We start from the raw sequence: 13,020 nt of genomic DNA, 5'->3' as shown, positions 1-13,020 counted from the left end.
TCACATGAAATGAATGTTGCAGCCTCTACTATGAAGCTTGCACTCAATGAAGACCTTCACTACTACTCATACAAGCGGATTTTCTTTTTCCTTATGAAACTGTCAAATTTATCCCGAACACCCTGTATATAACAATAATTCTAAAGATGATGCTATATTTCCATATATCCATATTTATAACTTCACTTTTATCTTTTGGATGGTTCATGTCTTTTTCTAAGATGATACATCAAAGAATAAGAGAAATACTACAGTGGTTTGTGTCCAAAAATTAATTTCAAACTGAAAATAAGACAATAGAATTTTAATGATCATTTAACTCTTACAAATATGTTCTAAAAATAACCAAATCAAATTTAGAATATTAAACAGTCAATCTATTTGCAGGAATGTGGCCCCTGTCCCCGATTGATCTGACACGCACAGTACCATTACTATATAACTGTATCCAAGATATGCTACAATGGGATAATGAGAATCGTATCCACATAGCAGGAGGTATTTGTAGAGATCTAAAAGCAAAATTATGCTTCAATGAAAAATAATTGCATAATAAATGAAAATCTCCACACACACACATCTACAGTCATATTTGCAACAAAAATACAATATTTATATTTTCAATGCTTTTATAAATATAAATTTAGTCAGTTTAAAAAATATTAATGCATCATTTGCACATTTGAAAATAATTTTGATTGTAGCCATAAAGAATCTTCTCAAGAAATAAATGCACAGCAATAAAAATAAGACCTAGAGAATGCTTTTATTTGTTAACCCTTTTGCCACGGGTGCCTTCACTGAAGCGCTCTCTTGGAAAGGCCTCAGGTATCAGAATCAATTTTCAAACTTTATCAAATTTTCCCTAATTTTTTTTTTTTTATAAAAGTATGAATTCTAGAATACATTTTTTGAATTTCCTCAAATAAATATATATGGAAAAATATCCAAACAATCATAGATTTTATTTTATTATATTTTGCTAAAAAAAATGAAAATTACTAAACATTTCATTAAAAAATGCATGAGGAAAACAGAAAAGGGGGGGGGGAAGAAGCAATATTTAAAGAATTAAATTATGCTTTTTGATTGTTCTCATAAAATAAGTAAACCACAAAACATTTTCATTTACATCAGTGTCATGCTGAAAATTGCACCGATTTTTTTAAGATGGGGGAAAACTCTCGGATGATTTTGTGGAAAACTTTTTTTTTCGCAGTGTATTATAAAATCATCATAAAAAATCAATTTCTTCCAGATTCCAATTCAAAATTCAAGTTCTTCCAGTATTAATATTTAGTGCACTGACAAAATCTAAAGGTTTCAAATTTTGAAGTAGCCTATCCAAAATGTACCCACTGAGACCACTGTGCTGAAATGCAGGAGGCACGCATGCTGCGATTTCTGTATCTGATAAATGTCTGCATTAGAATAACTATCACAGTCCAATTCTTCACAAATATCATTACTGTTCTTAAGTGTCAGAAAATGATTGATTCATCATATGTGTATATGCTTCGGTAATTCCTGTTTTTCGTCATTAGAAGAATAAGAAATATTTGCCTAAGGGATACCCAAATATTCATCTCAATGCTAGCCAGACTCTGAAAGGAATGAACAAACCTCTAAAACCATATAAAACATCTACCAAAAACAAGTTTTCATAAGCATGGAGAATGTCCATGGCCATTAGCTAATGCAGTCATTAGCAGCTCTGTTTATTTACCACACTCATCCCCATGATTCCAACTTTCATTTCAAAACAAAATACATAAAATAAAAAATAGTTCATGGAATGAAGGTCAACGTTCTCCAGTCATGAAAAATTCCACTATACCAGACAGGGTGCATATAGTAGCAACAAAAAATATTAATTAAATGTTTTATTTAAAAATTCATATAGGGTAGATCTGTCTTCAGAGTCAACTTAAACAGCAATGCATACATGACACACCCTATTGTAAGATAGCATTTGTGGTTGATGCATATGTGACATAGCCATCCTGAAAGGGTTAAAGATGGTAGGTTGGTTGGTGCATTCAATGATTACCTACAAAGGTTGCCACATGTTCTCATTTTCAAGATGAGAGCCAATGTCCATAAACTGAACACACAAATTTTAATTTTTAAAAAATGCTTAGAACAGAAGCTAAATCTCTACAAAAGAGAGATAGCATGATGATGTGGATGAAGAGAATGTACATTGCTGCAATGCTGTTTAACTGCGCAAAATTATAAAAATTAATCACCTTTTACTGAAACTCCAATTCAGAACTCGTCAATGAATTAAAGCTTCATAAAGGTTAACATGTTTTATTTTGCATATTTTCCCTTTTGCATTTTTATTCTTCAAGTTTGTTTTACTATGAATTCTTATTTAAATTTTGATTTGTTTAAATATTGTGTTATACTTCTTATACACAGTTGTAATTATTAATATTTTTGAAGAACTGCCTTGCTTTGATTACAGTTTAATATTAACTTTAGATGCTGTAAATTTATTTTACTTCAGTCCTGTAGCTATAGCATAAAAGATTTTGTTTTTCCTTTTCAGCCTATTTTTAAGTTTCTTTTTGTACTACCATTAGCAGCTTTCAGCGGTTTTATTCCTGTTTCCTTTCGACATTTTTTTTTTCCCGTTTTCCGATTGGGAAATTTGCAAGGTTTTTTTCTTTTATATTAATCAATTCTTAGGTTTTTAGTGTTCCTTCCAAAAAGACTAACTGTAAAGAAGGTAAGCTTCCTCTTTGTTTTTATAATTGAACAGAGTCAACTGAAATACTAATTCAGAAGTCAAACAAAAAAAATCAGCATTATATTTTCAAATTTTCACAGGACTAGTTTCGATGGTTTTACCGAACCATCATCCTCAGCTGCAAAAATACAAATAACTTCTGAATTGGTCTTTGGTCGGCATGTTACTGTTTCTTAATCAACTGAAATAATTGAATTTAAAAATTCATGTTGAAAAGTGACTCCGGATTAACAAAACTCAAACGATTGACTTCAGACAAAAATTTAAAAGTCTGCCTCACAAGACTCACAAGAAAGATACCAAGAATAATACAGATAATTCTTGAACATTTTCAATTGCACAATTTCGAACAAATTAGTATTTCTATCTTGGATATTATTCGCAATACCAAAATAAGACTTTTTAAGGCATCCATTTACATATCACAAAATAACACACTTTACCCCTATGGGCTCAATTCTTATTTACAGAACAATTCAAGAGATAAAGACAATTCAGTTTATAGTCAATTTGGATTTTTCAACAGCATTTTTTCACCAAAAGTATTATCAATTTACTCCACACCTTCAAACACAAAATATCCTTAAGCAATTGCGATACCACTTTCAATTTAAATATGTAAGCCTCATACTACTAAAAGACATTATAACACTTTTGTAAATACAAACTACATAGCAACAAATCTTTTGAAAATAAACATTTCTATACTATCCATTTCAAGTATCCCGTTTATGACCGATTAAAAATTAATAATGTGTTTTATTATTTATTAATAAAAAGAATATATTTATTCATCCAGAATCCACAGAATCAGTAGCTCTCTCTGCATGTAATTAATTATGCAGAGTTCTGACTGGAACTGTCTTACTTCTAGAGCAGAATGCAAAATTCACACATGGAATATTTATTCTAAGCTACCATTAACATGACAGAAATAAACTGTATGAATAATATCTACCTAATTATTCAGAAAATCTTAGATAAATAAGAAGTAGCAAAAACTTGGGAGCATTACATATATTATCACAGGTAAAAAAATATACAATACAAAGTCCGAAATCCGGACTTCCATTATACGGAATGGTCTAAAATCCGGACTTCAAAACCACCAACAACGTTTTCTCATAGGTTTTATGCATGCACATTTGATTCCCCCCCTCTGCACATAATAAAACATCTGAAGAGTCATGATTCTTAATTTCACTTCGACACTAAATAAAATACATTGTTATTAAAGAAACAATCATTTTAGCAAAAATGTGTACAATCATTAATTTGGCTCCGTTGCTGCATACCTGCTTGGCACACATCTCAAACTGAAGCATTCCACACAGATATATCATTGATTTGATGCCAACCTGGCGAATCATTATTTATTATAGTTTCCTTTCATTACCGCATGTTTATCAAAAGACGACAACTCGAGTAATGACCCATGCAGCAATGCCTAAACAATTTTTTTATGATAGTAATTGAATAACAAAAAGCATGGTAAGCTTTTAAGTTGATATTACGCTTGGCGATGATTACAGATTTAAGTTAAATGTGCTAAAAATGTTGACGAAAAATTTAACAAAAATTTCTTTCCATATGACAAAAATAGATTTTGTTGATGATACTCATAGACCCAAAGATTACATTTAGGGCTAACTGAATTAAGAATAACTGATTTGTTATTCACATAAACCCAGACCCAGCGCCAGGGCTCGTATGGTCGCAGAATTTAGGAATGCCAGGCCTCAATAAGGCTTAGGTATATGTGGGAATTTATTTATTCAAAACTCTGATGAGATTTAAGTATATGCAAAAAATAGACATAAGTATAATAAATAACTAAACTAATACACTTCAGGCTTAATTGTCTCAGTGCTTGATAGAAGCAAGATCAAATTTAACGGAACAACTTGTCGTTAAGTCGCCAAGCTCATCATGCATAGCCAAATATGTACAGTGAAGTATAGCTAAATTTGATGATTATAGCCGCTAATTTTAAAGGTTTTCAGATATATATATATAAAGGGGGGTGAAATTTTCCAATTAACGGATTTTGTAACGAAATGTGGAAAAGTGGTAATAAATGAAGATGATATAAAAGAAGTTTTTCATTGTGACGACAATGCTTCTCAATCATTAATCAATTAATGAAAGGTGAAATCTGTAGTATGGTTCTAGATCCAGAAAATACTGCTACCGATTGTGAAGAAAGTTGCAGAGACGTTACTGAAAAAGAGAAAATTTTGATTGACAAGTTAGTTGGAATTCTCAAAACCAGCAGTTACAGGACTTCTAACAATGTAACTCAACAGAGATTATGTCTGTCTACAGAATTAAAAAGAAAGTATTAGCACAAAAAATGAAGCAACTTAAATAACTTAAATTGAAAGAAATGTTTAATAAGGTAAACAAATAAATATGGAGCTTTTTTTTTTTATATAAATTGTGATACCCTTTAGATTATAAATACTTCATTATTTCCTATTTTATAATCTCTACATGCCATTTTACTAGATTTAAACTGATGATCTAATATCCGGAAAAATCTGAAATCGCCGAAGTTCCGATGAGTCCGGATTTCTAACTTTGTACTGAATACATTACGACATAGTTCCAAAAGGAAGGTATTTATTGGAAATTGCTACTTTTGGATCCTACTGGAATCACGTTTCTGGACAACACGCTAATGGTATATAAAGTTCTATCAACAAATATTAATAAGATTAAATATAGTGATTATACTTTACTTTTAAAATGTTGAAATGGATAGTTTAAGAAAATTAAAATTCATCTAGCATAATTTGTATAAACCTTAAGTATTTGTACTCAGTGTTTCACAAACAAGCAGAATTGTAACAAATTGTACCCCAGAATGTTTTTATGCAAAACAACAAATTTAAATATCCCCAATAAAACAAATCTATATAATTTTTTCATAATTCCATTTTTACTTTTATAGTTTATAATATCATATAGTTATTGCATCCTCATGTACGAATGCTTGTAGAAAAATGAATATAAGCTCACATAGTTATGCACCTTATTAAGCGTAAGGATTAAAAAATGCCAAGGTTTGGCTAACGCTTTATCTCGGAATTTTCAACATTATAGAACTTGCTGTCACGATGTCTCAGCGAACGCTACTCTGAGTAAATGCCCAGATAGATTTTCCAACAGGTTCAAAGTAGAAAAGGAAGTGCTGACTCATCTTCCGTATGTTTCTACTTGGTCAAAGTAGTCGTAATGTGCAGTTCGCTACAAGCTGCTCGGACAGGTGTAAACTGGCCTTGAAACTTAACTCTCAACAAGGAGATATTAATTACCTAGATTTCAAATTATGAATTTTAAAGATATTAAAATTCATGGCAAAAGAAGAGATTTTGATTTCCTTAATCCATACACAGTCACTCCTTAGAATAAAAAATATTTGCAACAATGTCAAATACTTAGAAGAAATCACAAACTTAGTCAAAATTTTCTTAGAGAATAAACTATTCAAAATTTCTGTATCTTTAAAGAAAGCTGGCATCAACTACTTTTTCTAAAAACTTCTCATCTAAAGTGATATGATAATTATTACTTAACAAGTTATCGGAGGTAATAGTTGGATGAATACGATAAGAAATTTAATCTAAATACGTACAAAGATCTTGTTTCTTTTCTCTTTTAATTATTATTTATACTATCTTTCTATTTTGTAAATTTAATAACTGGCAAATCTTGCTTTTACTAAAAAAATGAGGTTGCTAGTTTTAAAGTATTGTACCCCGATTGCATGAGGATTTTTATCTTTTACAACCTATATTTTTCCTTTTCCTCCGCTTTGAACCAGTTCTGTCTTCACCTTTCAAGATTTTACAGACAGCATCTTTGAGAAGTTTCGTATACCGCTATTTTGGAGTTGACAAACACCCTCCTTGTCGGCAATAATTTTTACAGGCCGCACCTAACATTTGGCAACCACTGAGCACAAAGTTTAACAATATAGGACATTTTGAACCTATGTTAAAATAGTTTATGAACATGTTTAAGTTCTGCTATTGGACACTTTGAACCTTATCACATACTTTTTCCAACAACTACAAAATTTTTGCTTCTGCAGAGCACCTTTAAATTCTACTTTCTTTTGCAAGGAACACAGTTTGGTTGTCTAAGAATTCAGTTAGTTTACATTAAGAAAGTCACCTTAAGAATTCAATAAGTTTGCATTCTTTTCAATTTTTGTTCTAAATGGGTTTTCAGTTTTTAGCTGTTTAAGGCTCTCAATAAGTTTGCATTTTTTTCAATTTTTGTTCTAAATGGGTTTTCAGTTTTTAGCTGTTTAAGGCTCAGATTTTATTATTTACAGAAATCTCTATGAAAAGTTTTTCGTTTTTTTGGTATTAAAAGTCTAGCATAATCAGGAACCACCCAATTTTTTTGTGTTGTTTAAATGAACATTTGATTAAATGCATATTCGTTTTGTTCTTTATTTGTAATTGCTTTTGATTTTCAGATTTGCATATAATGGTTTTAGACCAATTTGCTTTTTTGAATGGTCAATTTACACAATGTAAAGTTTTACTTTTTTTTAAGTAGTCAATTTGGCTCAATGTTATCTCTAATTTTTTTTCCCAAGTGTTTCAAAAGTGTGTAGGAAAAATTCTGGTATTTTTGAGATTCGATTTTTGATCGATCTCAACTGAGCCAGAAGAACGAAACATGTTTTTAAACATATCAATAAACTTTTATGAAGCTTTAATTTATTTTCCCCTGATGAGTTCTGAATTGGGAGTTTCAGTAAAAGGAGATTAATTTTTATATTTTTGCATAATTTCCCTTTCATATTTTTATTTTTCAATTTTGTTCTAATATGAATTCTTATTTTAATTTTGATTTGCTTAGATATTGTGTTATACTTCTTAAACACGGTTGCAATTATTAATACTGTTGAGAAATTGCCTTGCTTTAATTCCAATTTAACATTAACTTTAGATGCTTTAAGTTTTATTTTACTTCAATCCTGCACCTATAGCGCAGGACGAGTTTAACAAATTTTGTTTTTAAGTTCCTTTTTGTACTATAAGATATTACTGTATACTAAGATAATTTACTACTTTATCAAGTCATGCAAAACATACTGTACATTACAGTATACCTTCTATGAAAAATTATAAAAAATTATGTTATTCTAACCATATCCACAATAATGAGCAGCAAAAGGGAAAAAAAAAAAAAAAAAAAAATGGAGTTTCTCAACAAAGCATCATAATGAACTCTTTCAAGCAATGATAACAATAAAAATCACATCTACTTTTCAAATCCACAATACACAGAATCTTTAATTTCAGTTGCAGACGTCTTATTTATAATAATCATTTAAAACATATTAATAATGAGATAGAAACAACTCCACATTTCTTAAACAGTTATTTACAATTCTGGCTTACCTGCAAATAAAGTAACGTATAACATTCGAATGACATACAATTATGTTATATTTATCACAGTCATCACTTTCACTTGGACACTGGAAGTAATTCTCATATGCCAATTTCAGACGAATATTTTCTTCTCTCTGAAAATTTACCAGTTGTGAGAATATTTTTAAAGATAGAAATTTTGACACAATGCATGCTATATAAAAAGATTATGTCACAGGAAACGCACACAAATTATGTACCACAAATATTTAAATAATAATAAAAAAATCTAGGAATTGATGTTAGAATAAAATAATTATCTGCCGCCAAATATAACAAAAAGATACTCTCAAATTTGGAAGGATCTATAACAGGAATTCAAATTGTTTAAATATCAATCATGATACATAATTTTAAACAGTCATACATACATACAGCAAAAAGCAACTGTTAATCAGATTAATAGAAGTTGATGAAAGTTCTGTTTTATTTAGTATAGATTTACAAGTTAGTTAACATTAAAATATATATATGTTCCCATTCAAAACAACTGAATCTAATTTTATTTCAAGCTTTCAAATGGTTCATAGTCAAATTTTCATTAGAAATGGCAAATATGGAAAACTATATACTGAGCAACCTGAATTCTACCAACTTACATAAAAAGTGTGTCATTTACTTTTGATATTAATGGATAAATTTAAACCAATGATTAAAATTCGTCATAGCAAAGTAATAACTGGTCATAACACTAAGACCATTGTGCCAAATGATACTAATAATGCTATTTCCTTTTTCATGTAGATGATTTATCAGAAGTTGAAAGCTACACTGGTACTTTTTGTTTATCTCCATCTCCAAACAAAGATGACGAATTTGTTGGTGACTAAGTTTTCATCAAAGGCAAGAGCCATTTCGAAAATGGCAGTGCACTAAGAATTCTATAAAAGAAAATCAATAAAATTAAAAAAATAAACAATATTGTTCTCTTTTTGTATACAGATATCTGTTTTCATGTAGGAAAAGCACCAGAGACTTGCACAAACTTCGCATCTGTATAACATTGGCATTGAGCACAGGCCATAACAGACATAACGATGCATATACCTGGGTCGCTATACAGATAATTTTTGCTGATATGTAGGTTATCCCATAACTATTTTGAAGACATACTGTGTGCTTCATGAATACTTTATTGCAAATTTTCAGTAGGAGCATAGATAATCAGAGAGTACGGCTAAACTTACACTGTACATAAACCACCAAAACTTGCTGGCCATTAAATAAACCACAACATGAAGATAGTAGCTGATCACCCATGAATAGCCATGCAGCCAACATGTTTACTGAGATTCAAAGCCTGGACTAAACTACTGATGCTCAGTTACTTTATCACTCGACCATGCTGGGCTTCATTCAAGAAGGAAGGAGAGATATGCATTCTCAAAATGACCTTGATATACAAAATATCGAAGAAAAGAAACATTTTGTATAAATGGTCAGTACCTATTAGCCATCTGACACATTTTACCACATAAAATATGGTAAATGGCACAGCAAGAAGTGTCTAACCATATAATGAGATATCTTGAGGATTTTAGACTGGTTGCATGGTGGTCATTTCTTTGCCTACCTTTAATGGTACAGCACAGATACCTACAGTTTCAATGACATACTGAATGATGCATTTGGAACACATGAATGACATCAGAGTCATTTTCACACAAATTCTACTTCTGCATGCAACATCATGATGGAAGAGTCCATGTATATTATCATTGTGGAGAATGTTTGTTCCAATCTCGTCTTATGCATTGTCATATAGTCCAGTATTAGAAAAGACACATGCAAAATGTTTTCACATGGAGTCAAAACATTTCATGTTTTAATTTTTATAATGGATGTAAAATTTTTCAAATATAAGTACAAAGAATGGAATATGCAAAAAGATTTTGTATTTTATACAAAATTATTATTGTTCTTAATTTAAAAATATGAGAGCATGAATCTACATCATTTAACACAAATTGGAAACATATGTCTATGGCCAGAGGTAGCAAAAATAAAGGGCGGGTAAGAACTTTTGCAGACACAGTATACCTTATATGATATACAAAACACAAATATTTGAAAAAGAACTATTACCCGATGATTAGGATCAAAATGAGCAGGTAAAGGATCTGGGCTAATTGGAATACACTCATTTAGAAATGGGCAACACTCCATAGGAATCCTCAGGTAATGCTCAAGGAATTTAGCTGTTGTTACTGCACGAGTCAATGATGAATGTATAATTTTTTTATATGGAAAATTCATTGATTTCAAGTAATATCCAGTAGCCATTGCTTGTTCTTCACCTATAAACACATATTCAAAAAAACAGTAACAAAAATTTCAATTTTAAAAAACGTGAGTTAAGTACTATATTAATTAAAGGTGATCTAACAAGAAGCAGGCTGAAGAGAATTAGATATTTTTTTAATTCATCCCTACCAAAAATGTCGTAAAATGATTATAAACAGCATGCTTTAATAATCAGTATAATTTTACATGTAGCATAGTCATAGCAAAGCACGTAAAAGGTAAGGAGAACTCGCAAATTTTGCTTCAATTGAAAAATTACCAGCATTTTGTACAAAGGGAAAAAAAAAAAAAAAAAAGTTTAACACACACACACACCCCCCAAAAAAAAAATTGCTTTTAAGATAAAAACACATTAAAATATTTCACATTCTTCTCAGTGAAGTGCAATTAGCACTTTTGAGATTGCTAATATTAGTCTCTGCTGGAATCCTAGGCAATTCTATCATATACAACTACTTGATACATACCACTGCACTTTTGTTTTAAAATGCTAAAAGTAAAAAAAATCATACACAGGGAACCCAGAACTGAAAAGGCAAACAGCATGAAAGTATTTTATATTTTCCTCAAATAAATTAAGTGCGAAAGTATTTTATTCAAATAACAGAGTTTGCAAATGCTAAAAAAATGCATTAATTTTCAAAACCCAATGCAAAATGGAATTCCATTTCTTGAATTTTATGTTCAAGCAGAGGACACACTTATTAAACAAATTTACACAGTTTGGGAGCATTAGAAAGCTATTTGAGTAAATACTGTTAAAGCAATGTAATTAACAGATTAATAAAAGGAAATATGAAACAATTTAGTATAATACAAACTCAGAGATCTGGAATTGATGCAGCTTCGGCTATCCGGATTTTAAATAATCAGTTTAAATATAATACAGTTACACACAAATATGACAACTCTAGGGCTTCATTTACTGTTTAGGTCAAATAGAAAAATGTTAAACCTCACAGGGCTAGCTGCGGAACAGGTACAACCAGTGTGGCTACATTAGGTATCAGAATTTATGAGAAAGAGAGGAAAAATTTTAGAATTTAGAGGAGAACCATGCAGCAAAGATTACGAATGGCAGAATTTTTAGAATTTAGACCCTAAGGAAGTTGTATTGAGCTGCAAAATATGTAGTGCCAGCTCTGTTCACCCCAGACACAACCAATCAAGGGCTGAAAGTGTGATCCTGGCCAAAATCACAACAACATCAATTATTACATTGCTAATCAGCAGATGTTTGAAAGTGACATGCAGGAATTTCTTGTCTGGAGGAAAATCACATTTCCGTCACACCAGCTAACTTACGTTATTATATTCTCCATTCCTACATTTTGTAATGGGGTCATTTTTTTAAAATTATTTTATTTATTCCCTCCTCCCCAGGCTGGTAGTCCAAATGTCTGGCTATTAGATTATTCCAGATACTGCATGTCTGGATTTCAGACATTGCACTGTATTTTCTTTCACTAAGCATCATTTCACCTTTTCATCAAACATTTTTTTGGTACATCAAAAATTTCTGTCTTATAGCTGCCATTGTGAAAGAAAATTTTTGAGCAGTAATTGCATGGCATGGAAAAATATTGCCAAACAGAAAATGCCTGAAAGCAATAAAACTGTTACAAAAAAGTTTAGGTTTATGATTATTGAATTATGGTTGGTTTAGTTGATTATAGAGAAACATACTAGGGCTATCTGCCTAAAGAAAAGAATGCCTTTGTGGAGGACTTTATACTAAGGCTATCTACCTAAAGGAAAGAATGCCTTTGTGGAGGACTTTCTAAAGAAAACTGGCTCATATCAACATTATACACAGGGAAAATCAAGAAAACGCCCATGCAACCAGCCTGTTTGCCCGGAGATGAACCCAGGTCGAACTACTAATTGTCAGGGATTTTACTAATTGGCTGCTAGTAGGCTGTATATAAATAAATATCTCAAAATTATATTTATTTCTGGCATACAGTTTTTGCTTTTATGGCTTCAGCAGAGTTTTCATTTATTGTGCACTGGTGCTACATGAATAGATAGACCCAAAGAGATGTTGAGCTTACCCTCTCTCTCTCAATTTTTTTTTACACCATAACAAAATATAGAAGAAGAATCATGAAATGCACCTTCTTATCAATCTGAAAGCATTTGGAGACGCAGTGGAAAAGCATTCATGTTAAAAATGGGTTTTATACATCTGGCTAAATTTCTAAAAGTGCTGTGGATTAATTACTTTTGGATAGAAAAAATTCTGTCCAAAGTTCCCTCTAAGCTATGCACATATGCTCAAGGATGTCTTAAAAAAATTTAGAGCAGAAAATTAACACGCACACATAAACACATCACAAAGTAATAATAATAATTGCATTACTTTTCAAATATGTTCATTATGTATATATTGGCATTTAATATGCAAGTTTGTGTTGCCCCATACAGCTGTAGGAAATATTGCTGTGTACTTGTGATGTCTGCTAACGTGAGAAATAAAATGTGTATTGTTAAACAGTGACTAGC

The 13,020-nt window shown here is 30.8% G+C and overlaps 1 protein-coding gene across 3 annotated transcripts in view; it reads right to left on the bottom strand.

The window, feature by feature from the left end:
* Window positions 1-283: 283 nt before the first annotated feature.
* The window catches only part of LOC118197184 (serine/threonine-protein phosphatase PGAM5, mitochondrial-like), a 74,672-nt gene continuing 61,935 nt past the window's right edge, over window positions 284-13,020 (bottom strand). For all 3 annotated transcript variants that reach the window (XM_085807420.1, XM_085807421.1, XM_085807422.1), the window contains exons 4-6: window positions 10,297-10,508; window positions 8,179-8,306; window positions 284-512 (exon numbers count right to left, since the gene is read on the bottom strand). In XM_085807420.1, the coding sequence (XP_085663546.1) occupies window positions 365-512; window positions 8,179-8,306; window positions 10,297-10,508 (488 nt within the window). In that variant the 3' untranslated portion in view covers window positions 284-364. The remainder of the gene's footprint in view (window positions 513-8,178; window positions 8,307-10,296; window positions 10,509-13,020) is intronic.

The sequence above is a fragment of the Stegodyphus dumicola genome, chromosome X1 (genome assembly GCF_044657685.1).
Source record: "Stegodyphus dumicola isolate Sdum_Otavi_A_Nest chromosome X1, ASM4465768v1".
Taxonomy (NCBI): domain Eukaryota; kingdom Metazoa; phylum Arthropoda; class Arachnida; order Araneae; family Eresidae; genus Stegodyphus; species Stegodyphus dumicola.
Note: the sequence above shows the minus strand (reverse complement) of the source record. Positions and strands in the feature narration are given on the sequence as shown.